The sequence below is a fragment of the Citrus sinensis genome, chromosome 4 (genome assembly GCF_022201045.2).
Source record: "Citrus sinensis cultivar Valencia sweet orange chromosome 4, DVS_A1.0, whole genome shotgun sequence".
Lineage (NCBI taxonomy): Eukaryota > Viridiplantae > Streptophyta > Magnoliopsida > Sapindales > Rutaceae > Citrus > Citrus sinensis.
Window position 1 is genome coordinate 8,253,655 of NC_068559.1, and position 12,658 is coordinate 8,266,312.

Consider the following 12,658-nt stretch of genomic DNA (forward strand, 5'->3'; position numbering starts at 1 on the left):
ACAATTCAAGAACATTTGTGTGCTTTCTGGATTTAACTATGGCAAACATAAAGAGTTCGTTGAGGCAGCCATATATCTTAGTCAAAGCATAGCAGCGAGAAAATTACACTTGGTGTATGGAGGAGGTAATCGAGGGTTATCAAAAATGGTCTCAGAAGCAGCTTTTATCAGAGGCAGCCAAGTGTTAGGCATCATCCCAAGAGCTCTAAAACCTTTGGGCAGTTTGACTGACTCATCGACTGGAGAAGAGTTAGTCGTCTCAGGTATACAAGAACGATAATGTTTCGTTCTGGTTGGAGGGAGGGAATAGTTGACAATTGTGGAATCTTGGTTAAGTTTTTACTGATTTTTTGTTGTAGAAACTAACTGTTGCTAACTTTTTGTGTTGAAGATGGCTGAATATGGAGTGTAGTGACTCTAGAAACGCATCTTCATCGTTTGAAAAAAAAACAAAAACAAAAAAAAACAAAATAAAAAAAAACGTTTTCTTTTTAAGTATAACTTTTCTAATTAGTTTTTCTACATCATTTTCACATTTCTACATGCGTATTTTCCTTTCACGTTTAGAATAGGTTGGGGGGGTAGAATGTTGTTTAAGAAAAAAATTGTGTGATTTATTTTACCATTGGATGATATGATTAATTTCAAATTTTAGTATTTGTATTATCTTTGGTCTTAAATGATGTTACATTATGTTTGCTACTCTACATGTTGATGTCGGAGACAAATATGAGTTGCTTGAAAGAATGAACATGTCATAATAAGTACCAAGTGAGTTTTTGAGCCTATCATTTTTCTTGGAGAGTAACCATTTTGCCCATTCTTTATACACCAACAAATATCTATAACCTCTGCTGTAGAGAGAGAGAGAGAGAGAGAAGGGTTCTCTCTTCAATCTAAGGACATTCTAACAAAAGACCAAATGCAAGAAAATAATTTTTATTCATCTATCACCGTCTGTTCTACAATGATATAAATAGACAAGCTTCGGCAACAATTACAAGAGAAAGTCAAAGGAAAATAAATGAAGGAGGTGTGTAAATGTACTTTGTGTGTAGTAGTTGTTTGGTGGGGTTGGTAGTAGTTATCATTATATTTATTTCATCATGGCATTTTTTGCATGTGGTCCACAATTATTATGTTTTTTTGCCATGTCTGCGATACTCCCCCTCAAGTTGGAGCGTGGATGTCAATTGTTGAGTGTTAGAAAATGCATATTTATAAAGGAGAAAACCGTCATTTTACATTTTAAGTCTTACTAATAACTCTTACTTTTATGTATTTAACCTTCTTGTGATTTAATTACGTGTGTTTTATTTTAATTATGTATTTTAGGGGCATTATAGTCATTTCACAATAAAGGAGAGATCAGACGGCAAAACGGACATCACTTTTGAACTCAGGACGGTCGAAAACCTGAGGAGAAGCATAAAAGGAAAAATGACACTATTCACGTGTACGGTACCGTCTACGTTACTGTTCATGACACTGTTCACATAGACGAATCGATGATGTGGCATTGACTGATGAGGTTTCACGATCCTGTTGGGCTAAAATTCTTATGTATTGTTAATGGTGACGTGGCAGCATATCAGTGGACGAAAAATCTCGCGTACGGTACATACATCACACAAGATTATTTTCAACCAAACCGCGTCACTGTTCCACCCGGGTCAAACCGTGCTACTGTTCATCCGCGTGGTCAAACCGTGTACTGTTGACTGATGACGTGGTGCAATCCTGAGCGTCCAAACTGTTTTTAATCCGATGGCCATGATTTACTCCATGTATCTATAAAAATGGGGCCTCTCCCCCTTAATTTGATATCTCTGAATCCATTTTTGGGATCCATTTTCTGTAATTCTTTCTCCATCTTGTATTTTCTACGTCTTTTAATAAATTCCCATTTTGCCCCTAGTTCAATTATGAGTAGCTAATTTTCTTTCAAGCTTGGGTTGAAGGTGAAGTCTCAACATGTGTCATGGGCTTTATTTGGTAAATTTACTTTCTCTTCCCCTTTAATTTTTATGGATGTTTTGACTTCTTGTCGACAAATAATACTAATCTTGTCTAGTACCACCTTGGTTTCACCGGCCCCCTAGTACAAGGTTATTATTATTTGGCACGATAAGCCCTTAGCACCATATTGATTAGAGCGTGGTTCACGAGGTGTGGATTCCCCCCTCATGATTTAATTGGCATTAATAAGGATTATTTACCCCATGATGCATGTTGATACGGATCCAGATACCCAAGTACGTCATCTCAATAGATTTCTCTTCAATTTATTCTCGCCATTTCAATTCCAATTTTAGAATTTATTCTCGCCATTTCAATTTCAATTTTAAGATAATCTAAGTCACTTTCACCACAAATCCAACCACCCTCATACAAAATTAATTCTACATATAATTAAAATCCACCTGCTCGTGGGATCGACACTCGTCTCCATTAATCTATTCTACAATAGATTCGTGCACTTGCGAGTTCAATAAAATTTGCACAACATCAATCATGCCCAACTTGTCAGAAAGACGGTCAAATTGTTGAGAAGCTAGAGGCTTTGTGAAAATGTCGGCATTTTGTTTGATTTTGGACTCATGACCAATTTTGGTTAACTTGAATTTTTTTCACAGATAAAATGGCAATCTAATTCAATATGTTTGGTCCGCTCATGAAAAATAGGACTTGCTGCAATATGGAGTGTTGCTTCATTATCACAGTATAAGAAAGCTGGTGAAGAAATATTGAGACCAAAATCTGCAAATAGGAATTGCAACCATTGTAATTCACAAGTCGCTTGGGCCACAAATCTATACTCTACTTCAGTTGTAGAACGGGAGACGACACTTTGTTTCTTGGTTTTCCAAGAGATAGGAGCAGATCTAAAAAAAGTACATAAGCCACTTGTAGATTGATGAGTATCAGGACAATTGGCCCAATTGGAGTCTGCATAGCAATCAGCTGGAGGGAACTTGAAGATGCCATCAAGATGCCTTTTCTAGGACTTCCTTTTAAATAACGTAAAACATGTAAGTAGGCTTCAAAATGAAGTTGTCGTGGTGTTTGCATAAAAGGATGTCCGATCATATAATGGTTAAATAGAGCAAACGACCTATGAGACAACGGTATATTGATGGATCTGGCAATAGATTTCCTTCTTTAGCACGAAGTTTAACATTTTGCTACATTGGTGTCATAGAAGTACAATAACCTAACACATTCTGTCGCCGCACCTAAATCAAGTGCGGGTGGCTCCGTGGGAGGAAATCTCGCTGCCAACACTCATTTCATGCGCAAATCCCTAATCTAAAAGGAGGAGGTGCCGCTCTATAATCGCATTCCGTTGAAGCTTTCAAGATGCCGAAACCTTCTTACAAAATGAAGAAGATTAAAGAGATGGAGATTATAGAAGATGACTAGTACAAGAAAGGATAGAAAGGAGCTTAAGAGAAATATGAAAATGGAGAAAGATTGGTGAGTTTTATTGAACTAGTATAATGAGTGGGGCTGGTGCGGATAAAGATAGATTGGAAGAAGAATTTTACAAGGCACTGTAACAAACTTTGGGCTTTTCTTTAGTAAACTTAATTTTGATTTAGTTTGCAATTTGAGAACGTCTTTTGAAGAAGATGAAGTAATTTGGAGTTATTCAGGGAAACGTTTTGGGTTTGATTTATAGAATACTATAACAAAACATGGGGTTTTTTTTTTAATAATCTTATTTTTCATTTGGTTCGCTATATGAAAACTTATTTGAAGACTCTGAAGTAATTTAGAGTTGTTTGGGGAAAAGATTGGTTTTTCGATTTTATATAAAATTAAAAAGATCATTTTTTTGTAATTATTTATTAATTTTAATCTAGTTTTTAGGATGGTATAGAACAAAATTATTAAAACTTCAAATTGAAGTGCAAATTTAATTGTGTTTGGCAGTATGATCAAGATTACTATCCAACCTAGAGAAAAAGAATAAAGATTACGAAAAGGGAACGGTAAGATGAATTTAAAGTTTTCATGATTTATTTGGGAAAGTTTGATAGTAATTTGAAGTGTTAGGATGATGATATAGTAATTTTTTTTTCTTACAGTATGAGCTTCCATTTTACTATCATATAGAGGTAATTGTTGATTTGAGATTCTGGTGTCTGCTCGTGCACGACCAGGATCTTTCCTCAACTCTCGAACTCTCGACCAACTGCAGATTCTCCTCGTAACTCTTCTCACCGAGCAGAACAACACCTCGCATGACTTCAACTTCAGCAGACTCTTACGCACATAGAAACTGGTCAGAGCACACCGGGAGTTTCCCCGGCGTAAACCCTCCGACGCTCAAGTCAGAAAAGTCGATTTATATTTTTGGGAAACTCGGCCATTGATCTCGTTTCTATTTTTTTGTCTCTTAGGCAGTAAAAATGCCTCTGAGCTTTTCTCTCTTTTTCCTTAAAGATGTTTTTCTTAAGTTCTAATGTGAAAATTTCTAACTCATTTACCTTCATTGATTACCTTTTTATAGCCTTCCTGTGATTTGATCCCCCACGATCCATGCCCATCACTTTCCCCAGCTCACAGAAGTGGATTCTTGAATGTCGTAGTTGCGGCTGAGTGGGTTTCGTGCCTAGATTCTCGGATAAGAGTGCACGTTTCGTTAACCGCTATAGACTGGGTCTGCCGACCTCAATCTTCAGCAGGGAAAGTTGTCGGCTCCTAGCAGGAGACCATCTCGTCCTCGTGGCCGAGCAGAAAGTTTCTGCTCGTGGATACCCACTACCAGACTTCACCCATCTGCTCGCTTGTAAGGAGGCTGACTCCTCGTCCAGGGTATGGTTGGTCTCATCGTTATAAATCCCCCAAACACCGGTCCCTCAGTTTCTGGTATTTGCAATGTAATGGATTAATACTAGAAACTTGATTAGTCTAGGCTTTCTCAAGGCACATCTGACTTGGCTATAAGAAATAAGGATATTGCTTACTCCCGCTTAGTCGTTTTCCCTTTTGCCACTATCAGGCTGCTTCCTTGAAGAGTCACTTCGTAATTAAATGCGGAAGAGGTGGCAGGAATCCATCCACCCGTTTGAATTTCAAATTGACGGTTGTGGAACCCTCAGAGCGCGTGCCGTTTGAATGGTAATAAACTGAAAGCATCACCATCACTTCAAAACCCTAACTCTCTAAAGTGTTCTTTTCCTCATCCGTCTTTTTCGCATCCTCCGGCGGCCGGTGATCCTCTCATCTCCAAAATTCAAACTACCGTTCTTATTTTCGTTCTGGTGCTTCACTGCTTCAGGTACTGTTTTCTCCTTCCCAACTTTAGATTTTTCTTGCTATTTTGAGCGGGGTTCGATTGTGTTATTTCGGATAGAGTTTAGGGAATGTCAAAAGGCAAAGAGAAAGTGATTGAGGTTGACGATGACGAGTTAGACTTCCTACCTAGTCTACTCGCTGATCCCGCTTTTGACCTCGGGATTCCTCTAGAACCGATAAGACCTAGTATAGGGACTAGTGCTAGGAGAATGTCTCCTGAAGCAACCACTTCAAATAGCAATGATGACGGGTCTTCTGATTCGGTGGATACACTAAGTGAGGACCCGCGTGAAGACTCTGGTGAAGCATCCTCACTAGAGGTATCACAACCAGAAAGGAAGAGGAACCTAGGGGGTAAAGCTTTAGCAGAAAACTATGCTGTTGACCTCATGACCTGTATGACCATAATAGAGGACCTCATAGATCTTCGAACTATTTATGACATCCCTGATGGTATACCTCTTAGGGTTCCAGGTAAAAAGGATAATCACAGTCGACCTCCTAAGGGATATGTTACTCTGTTTCTAGAAAGGTTTAAGTTTTGGATGAGGCAGCCCTTACAACCTTATTTCGTCCAGATACTTAGTGGGTTACACTTAGCTCCTGGTCAGCTTAACCCTAACGGGTGGAGAGTACTTTCTGGTCTGTTCATTTTGTGGAGCAGATGCTGTTAGAGTGAGCCCACGGCTGATGAGGTCAAACACATATATCAATTAAAGAGCAACCCCAAAGACGTCGGTTGGTATTATTTCATGTCAAACACCAAGACCAGGAAACCCATAATTAATCTTCCAACAGGTGGTGGTGGGAATTGGAAGAAAAAATTCTTTTTCTTTGGGGGTCCTTGGGGTCAAGTAACACAGATTGATGGGGAGAATGTTTGCGTCCCCTCCCGTTTCGTAGTTCCAGGTGGCCCGCTCATTTTAGATGTCTTGTACGCCTAGTTGTTCTCATGATTGATCTATCTCTGACACTGCCTTTGCTCGAGCTGCAGGTTCCTAGGGCGTCAACTACAAACTCAAGCTTGATGTGCTCAAGCAGGTCGAGACTGTGTTGGCCAATTCCTACTCGTGCAGAGAATTGCTGTCCACTTACAACTTGTTTGAATCTCGCCTGATACCCACCAACCTCGAGATGGAGGACGTTGTGATCGGGGCTATGAACAGGAAACGTCATCTTCCCAATGCTGCTAAGCGACATCACCATAAGGATGCTCCTCCTGGCAAACGGGTCAACACTACGGAGCAGGTCGCCCCTTTGAAGACTCTGCCACCTTCTCCTCCTAAGGCCGGCGAAACCAGTGGGATTGCCAGTGGCGCTGATCCCACTTCTTCGCCTCTAGCTGCAGGCCTAAAACCTTGTCTACCTGATAATCGACCAGAGATGGTCCCTTATTTCAGCGAGTTTTCTAGGCTCGTGAGCAAGAAAGACTTCGAGAAATTTGATGGCAACACTCTAGACGAGCTGGTCGGAGCTATGCAGTTCAGTGCCTTTCATCTCGGTTGTATGACCACTTATTATAAGGCGAAGGTCGGCCGTTACGACCAAAGAATGAAAGAAGACATTCAGTCAGCCAAAAGTAGGGCTAACGCTGCAGAGAAGAAAGCTGGAGATCTCAACCTTGAGAATAATAAGCTGATTAAGTGAGAGTCCCTCGTGCAGGCAAAGGCTATCACTCTTGAGGAGGAGCTGAATAAGGTTAAGGAGGACTTGCAGACGCAAAAAGCAACCTACGAAGCTCAGCTCGAATCCCTCAGTGCTTCTCACCAGACTCAAGTTGAAAAAATGGAGAAGGAAGCTGACAACCAGTACGACCAGGGGCTTTGGCTTTCTTATCGGTGCATCATGGTCGTTCTCGGGAAGCAGCATCCTAATCTAAAGATGGATGAGCTTGCCGCTGGTGTTGCTGAATATATGGACGAGAAAGTGGCCAAAGAAGATGGCAGAGAGTTAGAGCCAAATGCATCTGAGGAGACAACCTCCCCTCCTTTTACAGCCCTTACTGATGTTGCCGATGCAAGTATTCCCCCAAGCACAACCAGTGAGACCCCCCTGCTTCTAAAGTTGACCAACCAGCAGAAACGGCTCCACTTACTGATCATCCATCTTCTTAATTATATTTTGTATTATGGATTTCTTTTTGGAACATTGTATGTCGATATTAGCAGCTCTTTACTTCTGTTAGGAAATTAATAAAACTTCTCAGTTCGTTTGCTTTGCTTCACATAATCTCTTTTTTTTTTTTGGCTCGCTTGCACTTGATCGAGCAAATGCTGGGAGACTTGGCTCTGCATGCCTTAGAAACTTATTGAAACTTTTGGTAGTCTACTCGTCTTCGCTTGGTCAAGCAGATCCTGGCATGCTTGGCTTCCTGTCTCACCATAAAACAGGCTTTGAGACTTTTGAGCCTTTTCGTGCCTTAGAAACTTATTGGAACTTTGGTGGTCTGCTCGCCTTCACTTGATCGAGCAGATCCTAGCATGTTTGGCTTCCTGTCTCACCATAAAACAGGCTCTGAGACTTTTGAGCCGTTTCGCGCCTTAGAAACTTTTTGGAACTTTGGTGGTCTGCTCGCCTTCGCTTGGTCGAGCAGATCCTAGCATGCTTGGCTTCCTGTCTCACCATAAATCAGACTTTGAGACTTTGGAGCCTTTCCGTGCCTTAGAAACTTTTTGGAACTTTGGTGGTCTGCTCTCCTTCGCTTGGTCGAGCAGATCCTAGCATGCTTGGCTTCCTATCTCGCCATAAAACAGGCTTTGAGACTTTGGAGCCTTTACATGCCTTAGAAACTTTTTGAAACTTTGGTGGTCTGCTCGCCTTCGTTTGGTCGAGCAGATCCTGGCATGCTTGGCTTCCTGTCTCGCCATAAAACATGTTTTGAGACTTTGGAGCCTTTGTGTGCCTTAGAAACTTTTTGGAACTTTGGTAGTCTACTCACCTTCGCTTGGTCGAGCAAATCCTGACATGTTTGGCTTCCTGTCTCGCCATAAAACAGGCTTTGAGACTTTGGAGCCTTTACACGCCTTAGAATATATATATGTGTGTGTGTGTGTGTGTGTCTAATTTTTTTTATACGTCGATGACAACTGAATGAAATTCCTTCACGTTCCATTGATTACTAAACTCGACTTATATGAAATTGAAATAAACGACAACAGGAAATAAATAACACTTAAGCATAATTGGATCTTACTGGAAATATTTCTTGAGATATGCTGCATTCCACGGTCGTTTCACCTCGTAGTTATCTGCGCGGACGAGCTTATAGGCTCCGGGTCCAGCCACTTTTTTGACTCTGTATGGCCCTTCCCAGTTATGACCGAGTACTCCTTGTGTTGAGTCTTTTGTGTTCTGATTCACCCTTCTAAGTACCCAATCACCGACCTTGAGTTGTCGTATAAGCACCTTCTGGTTGTAGTAACGAGCAACCCTCTGCTGGTATACGGCTGATCACTTCGATGCTTGCTCCCTCTTCTCAGTCAGTAGATCCAGATTAGAGCACATCTGGTCGTTGTTTTCGTGCTCATCGAAGTGATCAGTCCGGTGCGTGGCCGTCCCTATCTCCACAGGTACAACAGCCTCATGCCCGAAAGCCAAAGCAAATGAAGTTTCACCAGTTGCTGTTTTATGGGTTGTCATGTACGTCCATAACACCCCTGGTAGTTCATCAACCCATGCTCCTTTTTTTGTTCCTAGCCTGGTTTTCAAAAGCCTTTTAATAACCTTGTTGGCTGCTTATACTTGTCCATTAAACTAAAGGTGAGCAGGCGAGCAAAACTTCAGCTCTATTCCAAGGTTCTGGCAGAAGTCTCTGAAGTTATTATTGTCAAATTACCTGCCATTGTCTGCTATCAGGGCATAAGGGATCCCATATTGGCAGACCATATTTCTCCAAATGAAGTCAGTCGTCTTTTTCTCTGTGATCCTGCTAAGGGCTTCTACCTCGACCCACTTCGTGAAATAGTCTATTGCTACTATTGCATGCATTGTTGCCCCCCGTCCCTTCGGCAACGGTCCAATCAAATCTATTCCCCATTGAGAAAATGGCCATGGCGAGGCCATAGTAGTGAACTTCTCTGATGGCTGGGTAGAGAAATTTGCAAAACTCTGGCAACTCCTGGTTTTCTCCTGTGTATCCTGGTGCATCGTCGACCAGAAATATCCTTGCCTAAGAGCTTTGTGGGCAAAGGATCTCGCACCAGAATGATTTCCACAAACCCCTTCATATACATCGAAGGAACGATAAAGTGTATCCTCACCGATATAACACCTCATCAATCATTGTGTACACCGACGCTTGAGCCCTGATCTTCCGAGCTCGTAACTAATCTGGTAGTAATACCCCATCTCGAATGTACGAGATTATTGGGTCCATCCATGAGCACTTCTGTTTTATTCGCAGCACCTCCAAATTCTGCTCGATGCTGGGGCTGGATTTCACCTCCAAAGGGATCAACTTAGGCATTTTTAGATCTGCTACAGTGCCATTCTGGCCGGGATGTCTGCTCGATAATTCTTCTCCCTTGAGATTTGTATCACCTCCACTAACTCAAACTTCCCAATCATCAGTTTGACTTTCTTTAGGTACTATTCCATCTTCCCATCTCTCGGCTGAAATCTTTCACTGACATGGTTGGCAACCAGTTGGGAATCGGTTTGGATTTTCACCTTATCCGCTTTCACTGCCTTAGCCAATTCCAACCTCGCTATTAAAGCTTCATATTCTGCCTGGTTGTTTGTGGCCGTGAACTCCAATCTTACTGCATAAGAGATCTTCTCCCCTTCTGGGCCCTCTAAAACAATCTCTACTCTAGAATCCTGTTCCCTAGAGGATCTATCCACCGACACCTGCCAGACCCGATCTTCATTGTCGACTGTAGTAGTACCCAGCTGGTCGAAACCCACTTCGGGCTCTGTGAATTCTACCACGAAGTCTGCCATTGCCTGGGCTTTTATCGCAGCTCGGAGTTTATAGCTTATATCGAACTCGCTCAGCTCTATGGCCTATTTCACTAGTCGACCAGAAGCATCCGACTTCTGCAGAGTCTGCCACAACGGTTGGTTTGTTATTATCGAGTCAGAGAATGCTTGAAAGTATGGTCTCAGCTTTCGAGCAGCAACCACAAGAGTAAGTGCCCATTTCTCCAACGGTGGGTATCTGGTCTCGGCATCGAGCAGCGCTTTGCTTGTGTAATATATTGGATACTGAACCCATTCTTCCTCTCTCACTATAACCGAGCTCGTTGCATGATCTAATACCGCCATATATAGAAAGAGCACATCTCATTCCCGCGGCGTGGACAACAAAAATGCTCTCTTCAAGTACTGTTTCAAGTTCTGGAAGGCTTCTTCGCATTTAGGGGTCCATTTTGTTTTTCTTCCTCTTCTTATCACTTGAAAAAAGGTCTGGCACTTATCTGTCGCCTTGGATATGAACCGACTCAGTGCTGCTAACTTCCCCGTAAGGCTCTATATCTCCTTCAAGTTGCGAGGGGATCTCATCTGCACGATTGCTTGGATCTTTTCTGGGTTCGCCTCGATTCCCTGATGTCTCACCATGAATCTAAGGAATTTTTCTGACTCTACCCTAAAGGCACACTTCTCCGGGTTGAGCTTCATCTTGTATTTCCTCAAAAGCCCAAATGTCTCCTCGAGGTGCTCTACATGTTTGTTCGGGTTATTTGACTTGGTTATCATGTAGTCCACATAAACCTCCATCGTTCTCCCAATCAACGGCTTAAAGATTTTGTTCACCACCCTCTGGTATGTGGCACCCACATTCTTTAGACCAAATGGCATTACCCTGTAACAGAACAAACCATGTTTAGTGATAAACACTGTGCTCTCCTCATCCTGCTTGTACATTGGGATTTGGTTATATCCCGATAATGTATCCATGAAGCTAAGCAGCCCATGACTGGCTGTTGAGTCAACCAGCTGGTCGATCTTTGGCAGGGAAAAACTATCTTTCAGGCACGCCTTGTTGAGGTCAGTGAAATCAACGCACATCCTTCATTTCCCATTAGCCTTCTTTACCAGAACAACATTCGATATCCATTCGGGGTAGTTGACTTCCCGAATGAATCTCGCCTTCAAGAGCTTCTCTACTTCAATATTTATTGCTTCGTACTTCTCCTCGTTGAAGCATCTTCTCTTTTGCCTTACAGGTCGAGCACCCTTCCTTATTGCTAACCTGTGGCAGGCCACCTCAAGGTCGATTCCCGACATGTCCTCATGTGTCCAAGCGAACACATCTGCGTGAGCCCGCAAACAATGCATCAGCTCTTGCTTCTACTCTCCTTTAAGCCTTGACCCGATTCAGATTATTTTTCCCGAATCAGCTTGTTCCAAGTTTACTATTTCCAGCTCCTCAACCGGCTCTTGTCTGCCATTCTTGACCTCTACTCGAGTATCAAGCGATGTGATATGCATTGCTTCCCTTGCTGTTGTGGAGTAACAGCTTCGGGCAATTCTCTGGTCTCATCGTACTACCCCCCACTACTCCATTCACCCGATACTTGAGAGCTAGGTAATGATTAGAGAGCACTGCCTTGCTCATCCGCAGGAAGGGGCGGCCTAGAATCATCTAGTAGGGACTCTCTTCATCGACAACTACAAAATCCAGGATCATCGTCTTTTCTGTCGGGGAGCTGCCTATCGTGACGGGCAGCTCGACTACGCCCAACGGGACTAGCTTTCCTCCACAAAACCCCTTCAATTAGGTATTGGTGTGCTCTAACCTCAAGTCTGCTATTCTCATCTCCTCCAGAGTTAACTTGAACAGGACATAGACCGAGTTTCCTGTATCTACCAGAATCTGATTTAACTTCTTGCTGGCAGCGGTGGCTTTAATGACTAAGGCATCCTCATGCGAATATAGAATTCCTTCTTCGTCTTCATCTGTCTACATGATCGAGACTTGCCTGATTCTTGCTCGCTTGGCTGCTAGGGTGTTGAAAATCACTTCTTTGCTAGTCATGGCATACCTAGTATAGTTCTTCCTCGATCTGTTGAAATCTCTCGCCAACGTTGGGCCCCCAGCAATTACCCTTACTATCGGCTACTCGTGGCTCATGTTTCTATTACTCTGCTCCCCTTCACATAACAAACCCACCATCGGGATGGCCCTATTTACGAACTCGTTCAGGTAACGATTTCTCACCAAATCTTCAACCTAAGTCTTGAGATCCCTCCATTCAGTCGTGGTATGACCGTGGGTGCCATGGAACTTGCAATACCGCCCCTTATCTTTCCTGTTGGGCAACTTTGTTATTGGGATAGGGGGTACAGTAATCCTCATTCCTTTATGGCCCCATATACCTCATCCAAGGGCACCTTCAAGGAAATATACCAC

General features: G+C 42.5%; 1 protein-coding gene across 1 annotated transcript; it reads left to right on the forward strand.

Moving 5' to 3' along the window:
* Positions 1 to 5,372: 5,372 nt before the first annotated feature.
* LOC107174327 (uncharacterized) lies at positions 5,373 to 7,768 on the forward strand. The gene is made up of 4 exons (XM_052439856.1): positions 5,373 to 5,936; positions 6,346 to 6,834; positions 6,967 to 7,324; positions 7,695 to 7,768. Exons 1-4 carry the CDS (start codon positions 5,373 to 5,375, stop codon positions 7,766 to 7,768), a joined length of 1,485 nt encoding a protein of 494 aa, XP_052295816.1.
* The last annotated feature ends 4,890 nt before the right edge of the window (positions 7,769 to 12,658 follow it).